Genomic DNA, 17976 nt, shown 5'->3' with positions numbered 1-17976 from the left:
TGATCATTTTAAGTTGAATGAATTAGCTTACTCAAATATTTCAAGTTAAATGTACGAGTACGAAATAAAAATATGCAAGCTTTGCTTAAACTTGAATTTTTGTAACGTAAAAATTTAGTTGTAACTGATTACCTAAATGTTTTTGCGTTTTGCCAACTTATTCGGGTTTACACTGTATCATGATTTTAAAATCGGCTTGAAATACAGGTTGCGAATACACCTCTTATTGTGATGTATCCACGTGAAACGGCTTCTCAAACTCTATTTTGATTTCATAGTGTCTGGCTCTCTCTGGCTGCATCTGAAATCGCATACTCTCTTGAGGTATACTTATTTTGAAGTATTTACTTTACTACCCGTTAAAAAGTGTGTTCTATATAGTATGATAGTGTGTGGTATGAATGTAATCCATAAATACTACATTCCATTTTGTCATTATCATGTGACCTGCCAGGGTCAGTTACATCACTTTACTGCCATTCACAAATCTTCCCCCGTGGCCTCATGGGATAGTAAAGTGTCCATCATATGCACACTTCAGAATCCTCAGTAGTAGGTCATGGTACTTTTTTGTCTACTCTTTTATGAGTGCTGTGAATTCGTGCAGACTTCTTTTTGCCACACACTGTTTTTCACCTACTAGAGAAGTATGCGATTTAGGATGCAGCCTCTCTCTTTTCCCGTTCTCTCTCTCTCTCTGTCTGAGGTGAGTGGGACATAATTGTTCGTTTCTTGTATCTTGCACACTAAAGGATGTCCGTCCACTCTGCTGAGCAAATAAAACACACTTCCTGTTCTCTCTTGTGTGTCTGGGTGCAGCTGTTGTAGCCCTGGCGCAGACTCAGCTATCCGCCTCAGATCCTTATAAATCCCATTTCATGCTTTTCCATGTAATCACTACACCCAGATATCACAATATAATCTTACGTGTAAGCATTTTCAAATATTTGCATATTTTCCTCGTAATTGTGTACAAGTGTAAGCGAATATGTTGTTGTTAAACAAAAAATAACGTTATAATTTTTAACCTAAATCCTTATTTTTATTCGATCTACATCTAGATAAATATATAAAAATTAAAAAACGCAATCTGATAAAGGGGATGACAGAAGACAATTAGCTGATTTGTGCATCACACACCCCTGTCATACATAAAAGTTATGACTGGATGACCTCGGCCAGTTATTTTGAGGCTTCATTAATGGCAGCACAGCCGGTGCGGGATGAGCTGAAGTTAACCACTGCAATCTTAGTTCAAATTGCAGTAGTAATAGTGATGCTTGTCTTAGCAAACACTAATTAGGTTATCAAGATCATGATTGAATTTTTTTCAATTATCGACTTAAGTTTTACAGTGAAACCATGACAAAGAAGCTGCTTTAAGCAGTGTACTTAAGATGACATTCCTCCAAATGGTTTATTGGTTGTGCATGAAGTGTCTTCTGATCCATCACAGCACATTTGGACCACCTTGGCCTTCAAAGATCAAAACAGCTCAAATCGAGGTGAGTCAGCAGCACATGTACACTACGTTCTACAATGGTGAGATGTCTGTAGACTTTGAAAGGCCCTGCAACACACGATCCTCCTCCAGAAGTGTCTGTTTATAGGAATGAGTCACACTGGACATCAAAACTTCAGGGTGTGTAATCCTGCCTGCGGATGTGACCGTGTCTGGTTTCCCCCCAGCCTGCGTGTGTGTGTGTCACCGAATCTGTGCCGGAGCTCAGCGTGGGCTGGGTTCAAGGTGGGCGTGTGTGGAAGCGTGGACGGGATGAATGGAACGAGTGGGTGGCTGTGGGTTTATGTGTGTGGGTGTCATTTCAAGTGTGTTTAGGAGCTGTTGAAACTTAGTATGTTTGTGTGAGTGTGCATGAGAATATCTTTTTGTAGCCTATTGTATGAACTGGTAAAATGGGGCATTTGAAAAAATGTAACTCTATACAGGCTACTACATACAGTTGCTAGATGCTATGCTGCTAATGTGTGTGTGTGTGTGTGTGTGTCTGTGTGTGTGTGTGTGTGTGTGTGTGTGTGTGTGTGTGTGTGTGTGTGTGTGTGTGTGTGTGTGTAGACGTCTCCCTATAATTTGGAAGATATATTTAAATAACTGTCATTATTTTTATAATATTTATAATATATATTTGTTTATAATTATTTGTTATTAATACATTTGTATATGTAATTTTTATAATTGATTAACCATGATTTGATACTTTTTTAATTTATTGTAACTGTCATCATTTTTTATAGGCTAATTTATTATAATTATTTATGCATAGCATGTGCAATCACTTTATAATTTAAAATGATCGATTTCAAATAAATGTTTTAACTTAATCTCTAAAATTATGTAAAATTAAAAAATATAAGATTATATAAATATAAGAAATATAATAAATAATTAAGATAGATAGATGTATTGTTTCTGCCACTGTGTTTATAATTTTATTTACTCTATTACTTTACTTTTTAAGTAGATTTTTTATTATTATTTTAATTTTTTTCATTGCAGATGGTGTTTATGTAAGGAATAACAGCTAGTTACCATAAAATAAAATAATAATAATAATATATACAAAATATTGATTTAAGTTTAAATTATTTTATTATGTCATAAGAAAAGGAGTGCAGAGTGATATAAGAGACATGAAAATAAAATATTGGTTGCCAGAGACTACTAGGCTACTGGTTATAAAAATATAGATCGTGATGACCAATAAGAATCAAGTTTTTTCAAAACGTATATATCATTTTTTGAAAGAGAGCACAGAACCATAGAGTGTAACCTCAGTGTGTCACTTAGGCGTGTAAGACCATTAAACTGTTTTTAACTGCTACATAAATATGCGTCTGATTTTCCATGTTAGTGTGTATTTATGAATGGTTTTCGAGCAGTGTGCTCTACTTAGTGCACCAGGCTGCATGAATAAGTGTTTGTTTACTCTGTATGACTGATCAGTGTTTGTGCGCTTCTGTTTGAGGGTGTGTCTGACCCGAGTGTCACTGACTCACGCCTGCGGTCCTGACTCATCCCGCCGTCACCCGCACCGCGAGCTCGCGTGCCGCTCCGCACAATCCGGCCGCACTCGCACAGTCATCGAGGAACCATTTCCCCTTCATCCTTTCCCTCTTTCTTTCTTGTTCTTGGTCTCTGTGACTCATCTTGGTTTCATTTTGCCGCCCCCCCCTCCACCCGCCACCCAACTCGCCTCCATTACAGCCTCCTCCCTCAATGGGTCTATCTCTCTTTTCGCTCGCCTGTCTCATTCCTTCGCTCCCTCTCTTTCCCTTTCCTTCCTGGCTCTGTAAATGACCTCATTTTAATGAAGCACAGTCTTGGCGGGGAGACCAAACCGCATGGCTGGAACCTCCCTCCCTCCATCTCTCTAAACCACCCTGTACTACAGAATCTGGCTTTCATTCCCAGCGCTAATAGAACCGAACGGGAAGTCTGGGAATTCTAGAGTAACTCCAAGAATTCCACGACAAATGTTTGATTGCATTCCATCACTTATAGCAACAACAAAACCATGTAATAAAACTACTTTTTTATATAACTACTGTAATAAAACTACGGTTAACTACCGTAAACTAGGAGACGATGTACACAGTGCGGTCCAAAGGTCTGACAATTAAAGTCTGGGATTCAAAATCTGATTTAAACTTGGAAATAACAAAGTTTTCGGGTTTTTTAACCTTTAAAACAATGAAATGCCATTACGTAAAACGAAGAAGAGATATTTAAGATGTGGCAATAGCTTAAATACGATTGGCATTTATGGTTCCATGAATAACTTTTAACATCCATGGAGCCTTTCAATTGCATAAAAGGTTCTTCAAATTGTTCTTCACTAATGGTTCTTCTAATGCTTCCTTCACATGCTATCGGAAATGTTGTGATTATGAGCTTGTTGTCGGAAAGAATAGGAATTATGGAGGAAACCAGGTCTGGGACTAAGATGGGTCAACTTTTGTCTTTTTACTTCAAAATAAAAAAAACTACAACCTTCACTCTTCAAATCCAAATCAGTAATGTATCCACAAATCCCTCATTATCAAATAGACACAAAAAAACTTTAATATTCAACATGATACAATGTCATAGATCACTATTGATAATAGTGATAATCTCACAATTGATATTAAGGCCCTGTCCCAAATGGCACACTCCGGACTTGTGGACTTCCTCAGAGTCCACACTTTGCTGACGTCATGTAGTGCAGACCTAAAGGGCCCTTGGCGCGAGTCCACGAGGGCGCATTGAGAGGTATTTTTGGGACAGACTCGATCGTCACGCCGGAAATAGGAAGACGGTCCGGTTGTTGTTTAAATATTATATTTGTACATTTATATATGACTCAGTAAAGCCCATGCCATTCGGTTCTATTTATTTAATGAATCATAATGCGATCGTAGCCTATTATTCAGCAAGCTATTTATGTTTATAAAATATAAATATATATTTATATTTATGTTTGAGATATCAACCACTGTTGATGACCATAATGTTTGTATAAACTGTAGGTAATAACTGGTAAAATGTACACATAGGTCATAAAAACCATAATGATATTTACACTTAAATATTTTTTTCTCATCCATGTTAACGTGAGCGAAAGCTCCTCCCATTCGTTGTCTGATTGGCCTTTCGCAAATTCGCAAGGATTCCTGGGTAGTTAAAGTGCGTGAAGCCTGCATCTATGCGGGCTTCGCGGAAGACCGCTTCAAGGGTACAAAGGGGGCGCTGCTGAGCACACTTCAGAGCGTTAAAGTGATGAATGGGACAGCCTACGGACTCGTAGACTCAGCGAGCACGCGCAATTTAAGTCCACGAGACCGAAAGTCCACATCAAGTGCGCCATTTGGGACAGGGCCTAAGATTGAAATGGCGCACCCAACTCTGAAACTCTGGTAGGCCTAACATTATCCCCAAGCTTCCCAGTTTTAAATACGACTTAAGAGGGCGCATCCAATTTTCAACTAGGAAACTCGATAATTCAGTTAGCACATGAAGGCAGAATTATTTTGGGACCCAAAATGGTTCTATTATGGCATCGCCCCTTTTGGAACGTGTATTTGTACGACATTAGCAGATTTGTGACCGCTAGGCTATGTGCTAGAAGTCTAGACTTTTTTTTTCTTTTTCTTTCTATTTATATGTACAGACAGACTAAAAGTACGCCTCTATTGTCATTGCAGACAGTAAAATCCCTGCTATAAAGGCTGATGGTTTTGTTATGGTCTCTGAGTGTCTGCAGCCTTTATGAGCTTGTGAACGCTACCACATGCTCAAACCTCAATCCCAGTCGGCTACACCGCAAACTCTCAAGATTTGTGGCGCACTCTAGATAGAGACATGAAAAATGAGACAGGTGCAAAATGAGTCAAAACAAGGCGGTTACGTTTGAGTGAACGTCTATCTGAGCAGAGAATCCGGGCTTCCTCTATTTGACATTAACTAAAGGATCCTAAGTGATCTTCAATTAGCTACAGTTTAAGATTTGTGTTGGATATGAACATTAACTAAAAATCGGATTGACACTTTGATGGGGAAAGAAATATTACATTTGTCACGTGTGCTGGATGTCATGACCAAGTCAATCATTAGATTTTATAGTTTATGACGAACTTATTTTTTAAGTTCTGGCCGTTCAAATCATATGAAGGTTTGTAACACAATGATATAAATCCATCTAAATCTGAGGTATGTCCAGCAGCCGGTCCAAACATCAAACCCAGTTTTCACTGCCTGACTCCAGATTTAAAGGGATAGTTCACCCAAAAATGAAAACTCTGTCATCATTTACTCGCCATCGTATTGTTCCAAACCTGTATGAATGTCTTTCTTCTGCTGAACACAAAATAAGTTTTTTTTTAAGAATGTCTGAAAGCAAAAAGTTGATGGACCCTTTTGACTTTCAGAGTAACCCCCACCCCACCCCACCCCATACTTTGGAAGTCAAAAGGGTCCATAAACTGTTTGATAACCCATATTCTTCTACATATATTAATTTGTGTTCAGCAGAAGAAAGAAATTCATACAGGTTTGTAACAACTTGAGGGTGAGTAATGACAGAATCTTTATTTTTGGGTGAACTATCCCTTTAAATCTGTGCATGACTTCAGTTTCACCTTAAATGCTTGTACAATGCTGACAGCTAGTGGGATAAATTGTGCCATTGCAAGCTGCCTTATATTTTGAGATCTCCAAAAGTACCAGTTTGAGTGTTTAACCACAAAAACAAAACAGCAACAAACCCCCCATCCCCCCCGAAAGTTATTAGATGATGTTCATTTACAATTTTTTCATTTTCGATTTAGATGTAGAGCCAATATTGGGCAATAGTCATTGCTCTCTAGATTTACTTCCGTATCTGTAACAATAAAAAAAAATCCCAGACTTAATCACATGATTTCCCAGAAGATCAAGCTTTGTTCAAGCCTTGAAATCTACTTTCACTTTTTGTTTATACAGCATGACAACTGTATTTGGACACGTAGCCACACTCATATAAAGTTCATTTCAAAAATATAAAACCAACACAGGTGTCATATAATTTAATGCTTTAATATATTTATTTAAAATAACTAAAGAGTCTAACCATATTTTGTTTTCATTTTGAATAATGTATCTAGTCACCTGCCACTTGATTTGATATGTAGTTGTCTAATGCGACAATAAAGATGTGTGTATGTGTATACATACATATATATATATATTATTGATTTGCTGTATGCTGATTATTTATCAGAAGACAAACTATTGTTTGCAAAGTTGACAAGTCTGAAATGTTCCCAGGCTGGAAAATCTGCTTTGGTTTTATTTAATTGCCCAAACAAACCAGTGCACAAGGAAACGTCCTTCATGTTTGAACTTAAAGTGAAAGCACAAAGCAGACGGCACAAAAAGTGCATAAACTCGAGTTTTAGACTTATTTTTTCCAGCAGTTTAATACATTGGATTACAGATCTACACAAAGCACAGTGTCATAATATTGTGCTTAGTTTCCATGGAGACTGAGATGAAGAATGCTGTGGCAGGGAATCTGGTATCCAGGCCAAGCCACAATTCATATGCGTTTCTTTATTGCTCTGGCTCACCACTGTATTCCATACAACCCAAAATCCCGAGGAACAGGGATAACTTAAGCATTCCTATGGCTGATGCTTTATTTAGCTCTGCTTCTTTTTTTTTTATCAGTCTCAGATTTACAGATTTAGGCATTCACTTTGTACTCTGCACCAAAAACAATATTGTATTAATTGCTTTTTCTAATCTGTGATGTTCTCACAATTTGGTATCCCCAGTAATAGACATATGGAAATGTTAGGGAATCAAGGACAATATTAGAATCTGGTTTACTGCACATGGCTTGACGTAAATCCAACTATTTACGTATACAGGTATACACTAAGCTGATTATTCATGTACTGAAACAGAATTAGTCTTAGTTAAAAGGTAATTATGTTACATGTAGCCTATACATGTTCGGTCATGAAACTCTTCCGATTCTCTAAAGCCAATACAGCTAAGGCCAATTGACCTGTTTGTTCTATCTATTTATTTATTTCCGTCCCGAAGCAGCTCAACTCAGTGCAGCGCACCATTAGAACATTTTAGAAAACTCCCACCTTCCCCAGCACCACCTGCCATTTCAATTCTTCAATACAATTCTTATTAATAAAATTGTGTTTAATTATATTCTGTGAGTTGTAATGATATATATATATAAGTATAAGATTATATTATTTATTTATTTTTATTCAAATAGTCATTGGTGTGAGGAACGCAAATATTATCTTAAAGTCCTAAAGATTCTTTTTTTTTTTTTTCAAATATAACATGTAGTCTCTTTTTATATGAATTCAACTATAAAAGTATTACAATTAAAATGCTTAAAATTGTTTTAGAAGTGCAGTATATCATGTCACTTTGCTATTTAACTCCGTTCCTTCCACCGTTCCGTTCCACTTTGCTATTTAACTACTACCCATTTGCTCTTTTAATATTAGGATAGCCTATATTTGCCATGTTTTCTTTACCTAACATTGAACATTTTAAATAGGTATTGAATTGTTTTGGTTCATGGCGATTTACGAAATGATGGATCCGTTTTGTTGATGAAGAAGAGGGAGGTGTCTTATTTTTGTTTAGGTAAGTTCGGGTATTTCCAAAAGGGACTGTCTGTTTTCCACCAGGCCATTGCCAGTGCCACAGTCTGTATAACCTCCCTAGATCAAATCTACCCAACAACAACTTGTAGGAATTTTGCTATTGGCTTCCCTGTCACCTTGGAGGCTGTGCTGCTGTCGGTAGTGACAGAGCATTTAAGGTTACTGGTGTTTTACTTTCAATATTGTCTGCTTTAGACCTGAGAGGTACAGGATATTATCTTTGATACTCTCGCATAAATCCGCAAAAATGCGAGGACTCGTGTCTTTTGCCCTGTTTTGTGTGTTGTACGTCACTGTACAAGGGAAAGTCTGTAAGTAATTTAAATTGCTTATGTGAATTCTGTATGGTATCGTTGTTTATTGTGCTGTATTGTTGATTCTTTCTGCTAAATTTCCCCTTGAGGATTATTAAAGTATCTATATTTTTGTTAGCTATAATATGTATCCATAATTGATATGATTTTTTTCCCTAGCCTTCATTTACAAAACAATAATTGTGCCATTTCACTTAAATTATAATCTTTTCGATATATAACCAAAGTTATGTCTTACTGTGATCGAAAATAATCAATTTATGCATATTAGTATGTTTTAACTATATGTTACTTTACCGATTATAATTTGTATCTCTTGAGCTAAACAGATTGTAGGCCTGTAAAGACTAGGCAACTTGTTTCTTTTTTGTTTGCAATATGAATGAGGAATTCTGATGTAAGTTAGGCCTAATTTGTATTTCGTTTTGGGACAGGAAGTTTGAATTTAATTTTTATTCAACTTTTGTATGTTATGTTTGCATCCATAATTCTATTTCAAATAAACAATCATCTTGTTTCATACTTACGCTTTATCTTTGTTTGAATTCTTTTTTCAGCCAGTCCTAAGATTCAGCTGTACAGCCATTTCCCAGGAGAGTATGGAAAGGCGAACACCCTGATCTGTTATGTGAGTGGCTTCCACCCTCCTGATATCTCCATTGAACTGCTGAAAAATGGAGAGGTTATCGATAACACCCAGCAGACGGACCTGGCCTTCGAAAAGGGCTGGCAGTTTCACCTCACCAAGAGCGTCTCCTTCACACCACAGAAAGGTGAAGAATACTCCTGCAGCGTTCGACACAGTTCGAGCAAGGCAGTGAACATTCTTTGGGGTGAGTGTTGTCTATTTCTAGAAGATACCTAATGGTTTACATGACACAGCCCGTGTATTGAACATCTTATGTTTATCCGCAGAGTCCAACATGTAAAGCTACCAATCAAAGGCAGACAAAGGGTGGTAAGTGCATATTACCTTGTTTATTATCAATGAAAAAAATATAGCAATACCAAGTTATTTTACCATTAAAATGTGGCAATTCAGAAATGTAAAGAAGAATAAAGGTGTGTGTTTTCTTTCTTTTTCCTAGGATAATATCTCTGGGGTTTTTTTGGACATTTTTCATCGTCTACAGAGACCATAATATTATTATCCTACTGTCCCATATCACAAAGCTGTTGCTCAAGATACACTATTCATACAAATTACATCGCAACTTTCCGTGATTTTAGTTTTTCTTGAGTTGACATTCTTTTTCTTCACAAGGATAATTTATACCAAAGTAGCTGCTAAATGTTTTTTTATGGGTTTTGATTAGTTTATGGGTCTTTTTTTACTGATTTCATTCCTCTTTGTGTAAATCCTGTGCCTATTTCTGGCTTTATTTTGAAATTAGGCTAATTACAACCAATTCTATTTTAAACCAGTTGTTATTTACTCTTGTTAATCTACATATGTTCACAACTGCAACTGCAAAACTGGAATATTAATGATTATGTATAATTCAATTTGACAAATTGCTACAGAGAAAATTTAATTTTTAAGAGAGGAAAATAAAATTTAGAAAACCTAATGAAACAATTGTGTTTATTTGCTTCAAATAGTTTGTACTGTCTTATTGCCTGTACTTTGAGGTTAAATCAACATCATAGTGATAGTAGTGAATTTCAGTTATTTTCCTAACCTAAAACATACATGTCTGCCTAGCAACTGAGCGATCAAGACGGTGATTGGATAAAAAAAAAAAACAGACTTTCTAATCTAATTTTCCAGTAGCTTTCAAATCAAAATGGAAAAATCCTCAAAGTTTGCGCTATGAGTTTTTATTTTTTTTATCTCTTTTTATTTGTTTCATGGGCTGAAGTGCGTTTGACAGCAAACGTTTGTGTCTCACTCCCGCTGAAAAAAAGTCACATGACTTCCTGAAAAACCTGTGATGGTGACAAGACAAGCCTCGCTCTGGTTCGCAAGCGTCGCTCAGTTGGCAATGGCATCAGCTAGTAGTCAATAACATTGACTGATGATGTAACCGTGAAGCTGAACTTCTGTGAAAATCACCAGCTTTTGTAATTTGAGACCTTTTGTAAATAAAGCTGTATGTTTTTTTTACATGTTAAAGAATGGACCTTTATTGATGCACATTGCATGTTGTGTGAATGCAATTCAGTATGAAAATGTGCAATATTTGTCTTATTACAAATTATATTAAGAGTGTTCATTTACATTTTTGATGAATAACAGGTTCTTCTTTTTATTTATTTATTTAGCCTAGGCCACTTTGTGTGTTTCAAGGATTTATAATTGTATTATTTATTAACTTTTTAAAGACAGTTTTATGAGTATCTCTTTTGTAGCCTACATGAGGTGAAAATTATAAATTAACTTTATCTCTGATTATTGTGAGAAAGATTGTCAAAGCCTCAAAACAAGTTAAGTTTTAACTATTCTAGCCTATAATGATGATCCAGTGTCGATCTCCTCATTCCAATTGCTTTTACTTGTATGTTTACATATTTGTACATCCAACTGCCATTCAATTATTGGTATTTTTACTGTCAATTGTTATAGGCTATGTTAAATTAGTAATATATATATATTTTATAAAAAGACAAAACATAACAAAATAGTAGCCTAAATGATACAAGGATATTAATAATAATCATAATTATTATTATATTTATTGTTGTTATTATGAAGTAGGCCTATATAATGTAGGCTAGACAACTATTATTTAATAGTAAACGATACAATGACAATAAAAAACAATAATAGCCTATTAATTATTGTTGTTGTTGTTATATCAAACAAGAAGCTGGAAATTAATTGTTTGGTTTGATTCACCTTTCTCTTACGAGCAAATATTATGAGCATTTGTGAAATTATTTAGAGGAAGTAGGTGGGGTTTGGGAATTTCCGCTCTGTAGCAAGAGATCTCAACACAAGAGAGCACTGTAGAGTCAGCAGTCAGAGAGACATGAAACATCTTACCAAACTTCACACACACCTGTGTATGGTATCGACTAGAGAAAGATGTCAGGTAAAATAGATCCGTCGACGTTCCTCTTCGACGTCCAGCCGGTGCTCATGAGGACTTTCTGTAGACTGATGGACAGCGGGGTGGACGGTCTGGGGTGGAGAGCTTTAGGTAAAACTATCACTTTACCATGACAATGTAACACTGCACTACCGTTACCTGTTAGTATGATGTCCAGCAAACAATCATCTAATCAATGTCCCTATATATTTATCTTCTTTGGGAATGTGTTGATGTTCAATTATAGTCGCTGGAATATAGCCCACTGTTCAAATATTGTGTTCAAGCTTTTTCTCCCCAGATTTAAAAATAAAGCTTCTAAAATGGGGTTTTCGCAGCGATGCCATAGTAGATCCATTTTTGGTTGCTCAAAGTACCTTTCAGTTGTTATTTTTTTTCTTAGCGTGAATAACATTTTAAGAACAATTTTCCACTAAAATAACTCTTTTCTGTAATGGAAAGGTTTCATGGATGTTAAAGACTCTTAAAGGAACAAAAGATGCCAATAATGAAAAAAACGTTATTTTTAAGAGTGTGTCTAGTAATTAGATGGGCATTAGTTTGTCAAAACTGGTACAATATGGCCACTTTGGGTCACACTAGTCAAAACTGGTCCAAGAAGATCTACCATTAACAATCCAGGTTCTAATTTGTAACTTGTCCCCACAAACGGTGGTCAAGTTGGCTTTCAGAACATTGATCAACAAACTAATGATCAGCTTGAACCAACTAGAAATACAAAACACAACTATCAGGCAGTTTAGGCTGGGTTTTCCAACAGAGAGGGTCTTCAAATCCGCTGCACTTGGGAAACATTTTGTGACATTCATCCCAGTCTGATTCCTTCCAGCTGCCCGCATCCTTCCCAGTCAGCTGGAGGTGAGATGTACTGAAATGTACGTGGCTGCTGGGAAAAGTCCAACACATGAGCTCATGTGGTCGTGGGCCCAGCAGAATAAAAGAGTGGGGGATCTGCTGAAGGTTCTGGATGAGATGGGTCATGCTCGAGCCACCAGTCTTTTTCAGTCACAAGGTAACATCTTCGTAGCTCATTCTGGTTGTGATGTTCCCTTTATGATAATGTACCATGGTAGCTGTACTTAATGCTAAAATGGTTGCTACAGTAATTGTACACAGTAAATAACTACAGTACACATAAAACTTAAAGCAGAAAAAATAAATTAAAATAAAAGTCTGAAAAGGAGATGTTATATTATTATTATTAATAATATTATTTTAGTATTAGCAATAACTATAGTAACTAATATTTTTGGGGAAATTCTTGTTAGGGTTGTTTACATTTTACTGTCTCTCCAACTTCCTCTTATTAGTCACAGAAGCTTTCTATATCAGCTAGTGTTACTTTATATTTGTAACGTATATTGTACTTTAAAGAGGAACTTGGCAAACCTAAATATGTTGTGAACTGGATGCAAAAACAAAGCATGCGATTTAAATCACCAGCTGTGCATGTAACCCACAGTTCTAACAAATCGTATCGACCACGCACCATTGAAAAGATTACGTAATGAAACTGCTATAACGAAACTGCCACAGTATAACAAACAGTAACCAAACTTATTTGATTCTATTCTAGACTTTACATGTGCGCTGAAGTCATCCTCGCCCCCTCTCTTTGCCATGGTAATATTCTGTTTTCTGTTTGATGCTGTTATTTCTGGAGATTTTTAAAGATTCTGGTCAGATGCTTGTCTTTTTTGTGGTTTAGGATTCTTAGAAAGCAAAAAGCCCGAATGCTCGCAAACTATGTTCAACTGAATCTTAGCAGTTTTATTTTTGCCAATTTAGTCACATTATGAATATATGTTTTTATCAATATATATATAAAAAAAAATCATTTTCCAATCAGCATCTGCAAAATACTGAGAAATTCTGTCAAACTGCAGCTCTTCGTCCAGAGTCTATTTCTGTTGAAGGTAATTTGCTTTTCAAAGTACAAGCACATTTGTATTTGACTGTTGTCTTTGCTTTAGTTAGTATTATTGTACATGTAGCGGTAAAACAAGAACTAACTATATATATCATTCATTCTAGATATTAGGTAAAAAGTTTCATTTCTGTTTTGAGCGGTTTCACGAGGATATGAGATGAAACCTTATTTGTCCGTCTCACAGGTGAAAAACAGAAGTATTGCATCACATATTCAGACGTCATTGTGGGAACGAGACATTTCCACCAGGACTTGAAAACCGGAGAAAGCGTGTTGGCCGAGGTCTACTGCGGGAGATGGGGAAGCAGATCTTTTGCTGTGAAAGTTTTCAAACAGGTCCCAACCTATTCAAATCTAGTTTGTTTCCACCGTGGAATATTCAACGTGGAATAATTGTTGTGATGCGTGTATATATATATATATATATATATATATATATATATACTTGCAATTGAGTTATAAAGTCTGAAATGCTAGAAAAAAAATTCTTAGAATTGGGATTGCGAAGGTCAGAATTGTCAGACAAAAAGTCGCAATTACCTTATCTATTTTTTTTATTTCGTGGTGTAAACAAACTTTCTTAAATATCTCAAAATGTGTCTCAAAACATCTTAAGCATCTTTCAAAACATCTTTTAAAACTTATATCAAACCATCTTTCAAAACATCTCTCAAAACATATTTTTACATCTTATCTACATCTTAACAGACCCATTTTTAATTTGTTTTCCTGTATTTGCACATTCATTTGTCATTACATTACTATGTTCTTTTCTGGCAGTTGTTCTATATTCAATGAATAATAAAACACTATAAATACATAATAATAAAATAGTACCGTAAATAATATAAGAACATAATAATAATAATAACAATGTAAGAATGTAATGTACTAATTATTTACTGAATTAACTGATGGAAATTATTTTACTGTGGAAGATGGGGAAACAAACAGGTCCTAACGTCTGACTTTACATGCATATATAATGCCATTACAGTTTTTCTTTTTAAAAACACTAATCTAATTCTTTATTATTACATTATCAGGAAAATAAAGCTAATTGGAAGGCGTTGTGGGAAAAATTCACCAAAGAAATCGAAGTTCTACAACTGTAGGTCTACAATCTGCTTGATCATATTCAAATGGTGTTTTTATCATGTTGTCAGTTCTAATTTTTGTCTGCTTAGGTATCAGCATCCTAATATCTTGGAGTTATGGGGCAGCTTTTCAGAGGCGAATCGCTTCTGTTTAGTTTATCCGTACCTTCATAACGGATCATTGTTCCACAGGCTTCATGAGGTAAATCATCTGCCAGCAAACTGTAACATGCTATAGTAATAGTAGATTACATCATAGTAAAGAAGTTTTCATAGGCTCTACTCTTGCCTTTGTGACAGGAAGTTGACAGGCCTCTATCATGGCAGGAAAGACTGATCATCATAAAAGGCACCGCAAAGGCAGTCCACCATCTACACACTGCACAACCGTGCATGGTTATTTGTGGAAACATTACGAGGTGTCGCTTTGAAGCCATAGCTACAAATTTGGAGGTGCCCAGTCAAGGTGATGCATTGAAATGAGCGTGTTTTGTGTTCTGTTCACAGTTCAAACATACTCTTGGATGAGAACCTGCAGCCCAAATTATCAGATTTTGGATTAGCTCATCTGAGACCCCACTCTGTCAACCAGAGCCTCACCATCGTCATGGAGACCGGCTCCCATAGCAACCTTGGATATCTCCCAGAGGAGTACATCCGTGATGGCAAGCTGTCTGTCAAACTTGACGTTTACAGTCTTGGCATGGTGAGTTCAGCATCCTATTTCAAAAATGAGCCAGGTACCATTTGTATAAATAAAGATTTACGTCAGAATTTTAATGGTAAAAATTGAGTTCCAGCTGCAGAATGCTGGCCATTAATATTTCTTTCTTATTTATTACTTACCAGTCATGACACATACCCCAACATAATTCAGCTCTTATTTCTTGTTTCTGAAATGTTTCTATGCTTGTAGGTTATATTAGAGACATGTACAGGACAGAAGGTGAAACAGGAGACCGCAAAGAACGTGTTTCTGGTAAGAATCCACTTCAGGAAAAAAAAAAAAAAAATTAAATATATTTTCTAAAAATATGTTTTAACAATATAAAAAGAATGTTTATATATATATATATATTTTTTTTAATCAATTTGAAGTAATTATAAAAAATAAATTTTATTTCAAATAAATGCTGTTTTATTCATCAAAGTAACACCTGAAAAGAATGTATGACACATTCCACAAAAATAATAAGCAGCAAATGTTCAACATTTGTTACATAATAATAATAAGAAATGTTTCTTGAGCAACAAATCAGCAAATTAGAATGATTTCTGAAGGAAAAAAAATGAAAACCATTATTTTGAATATTTGACAATATTACTGTGAGACAGTCATTTTTTATTTAATTATATTAAAGGAATAATTCACCCAAAATAAAAATGATGTCAAAATTTACTCACCCTCAACATTCTTCAAAATATCTTCTTTTGTGTTCAGCAGAAGAAAGAAATTAATACATTGTTTGAAACAACTTGAGGGTGTGTTGATGACAAAATTTTCATTTTTGGGTGAACTATCCCTTTAATGATCAATGTTTTATGAAATTGAGTTTTGTTTACAGCTTGCCTTAATGGTTCAATGATCTCCTATCTCGAAAAAATCGAAGAAAATTTTGATTCCTCATGATATTAATCTATTTGTATTTTACATAAATAGAATTGATGACAACAGAACTGTGCCCTTCGCTGACTTATGCCATTGCATTTCTTTAGAGAGACGTACTGCATTCAGAGTTTGAGGAAAAAGGCGCTGTCGATGCCTGTCTGCGGTTTATAGATCCCAAAGTTGAGCACTGGCCTCCTGCGGTGGCACTTAGTCTGCTCCGAATCGGACTAGACTGCACAGGCAGAAGAATGAGAGTCAGGCCGACCATGGAAATGGTTAGTAAATGGCCTCATTTACTCAAACATATACACATATAAACATATATATATAAACATTTTATTCGTCTTCAGGTGCTTCAGAAACTAAGCCAACTTCTTCCCATGCCTGAACCCACTGAGGACCAACCACACACCCTAGACGATACGATCTTCCTTCAGTGGCCATACAACGGCCACAGTCCGGGTCTAAGCCTCCCTATTGAAGATGATGAAATGTGCAGCCCATCGGTGGAAGCCAGAGTTCCCAAACTGGGAGAGCCCTGCGAGTGCAGCCAGTCTGAAGTCACTTTCCTGAGTGTGGGAGATCCCGACTTGTCGCATTCCCTCAGGGAATCTCTCCAGGAAAATGACAAAGTGGTTTCAGCATCACAACATGACTCTGCACCTCACCTGGACTTATATGAGAGTTGGCCTGTGGAGTGCAGCTGTACCACTGGAGCCGAAGTGCAGGGGTGTGAGGACTGCTGCGCTAATGGCTTCAGTCGGTCGGTTTTTTATGTCACTCTAGGCAAGTCAAGGAAGAGAACACACATGGACATCTGTCTTGAAGTATTAGGTTTTCATTGACTAATCTATGTCCAGAAATAATATCCAACATTTTTCTGTTTCAGATGATGATGCCCTGCCCTCTCAGGATGACGTCAGGAATCCAGCTAAAGAGAAAATGAAGAATAAAATTCACCTGTACAACCAGGGACTAATAAATACAGAAGAACTTCTGTCACTTAAGTCAGAGTGATTCACCTGGGTCGGATATCTCTATAAAAAATGAACTCTGGGAGTTTAATCGGCAGTGTGGAGTGTTGGTGCACATTTTGTTAAAATATTTGTTGTTTGTTTTTTTTGTGCTGTATTTAATTTTTTTTAATATGTTTTAACAATATTTTTATATTTATCTACTTAAAATGAAAGTAGTTTAGAGATAGCCTATACTTTATAACATATCCTCAAACTGTGTTTTAACATAAAAAAGATTATTAAAAGCGGGTATGTTATGTATATCTTATGTATATTATAACGAATATATATTTTTGAAGATGTTTGCAACTACTGTCATTTTAGGGAGTGGTGGTCATTTATAATAGTTGACTGTTTGTTAAACCAATTATTTTAATGACTAAAGATGAAATCATTGCATGCTAAAACACTTGGTGTCCAGAAATCCCTATGCAAAGCTCTATTTAGTTTAAGTTTTTGACGACTTTAAGTATATAATATATGTTTTGTCATAATAAAGAAAACGAAAGCAACTACGTGTAACGTTACCTGTCTAATAATTTCACCGATACTTTTATTTTGGGATTATCTGATTGGTTGGCTGTTGAGTTGATTGGTGCAGTAATATCAAAATCGATGAGAGACACGAAATAAAAATGTATTTGCATTTGATTTATACGTTGGGTCCACGCACGTTTGCATGTAGTACTGTGGTCATATTAATTTAAATTGATATCTAATAATATATTTAAGATGGATACACATAAAATACACCAACAGCTCTTTTTAGACCCTTAAAC

At 35.8% G+C, this 17976-nt stretch overlaps 2 protein-coding genes across 2 annotated transcripts; both read left to right on the top strand.

The window, feature by feature from the left end:
- The first annotated feature begins 8190 nt into the window (after positions 1-8190).
- On the top strand, positions 8191-10599 carry b2m (beta-2-microglobulin). The gene is made up of 4 exons (XM_079622465.1): positions 8191-8489; positions 9050-9325; positions 9408-9450; positions 9581-10599. The coding sequence occupies exons 1-3, from the start codon at positions 8426-8428 to the stop codon at positions 9419-9421; spliced, it is 354 nt and encodes a 117-aa protein (XP_079478591.1). The 5' UTR covers positions 8191-8425; the 3' UTR covers positions 9422-9450; positions 9581-10599.
- A 779-nt stretch (positions 10600-11378) lies between these two features.
- Positions 11379-17748, top strand: irak3 (interleukin-1 receptor-associated kinase 3). The gene is made up of 13 exons (XM_079622463.1): positions 11379-11635; positions 12375-12557; positions 13122-13168; positions 13395-13461; positions 13660-13811; positions 14522-14586; positions 14663-14774; positions 14873-14991; positions 15080-15278; positions 15489-15551; positions 16289-16456; positions 16532-16967; positions 17071-17748. The coding sequence occupies exons 1-13, from the start codon at positions 11521-11523 to the stop codon at positions 17196-17198; spliced, it is 1854 nt and encodes a 617-aa protein (XP_079478589.1). The 5' UTR covers positions 11379-11520; the 3' UTR covers positions 17199-17748.
- The last annotated feature ends 228 nt before the right edge of the window (positions 17749-17976 follow it).

This window comes from Phoxinus phoxinus (assembly GCF_949152265.1).
Source record: "Phoxinus phoxinus genome assembly, chromosome: 9".
Taxonomy (NCBI): Eukaryota; Metazoa; Chordata; class Actinopteri; order Cypriniformes; family Leuciscidae; genus Phoxinus; species Phoxinus phoxinus.
This window is presented reverse-complemented; position numbering and strand designations above follow the sequence as displayed.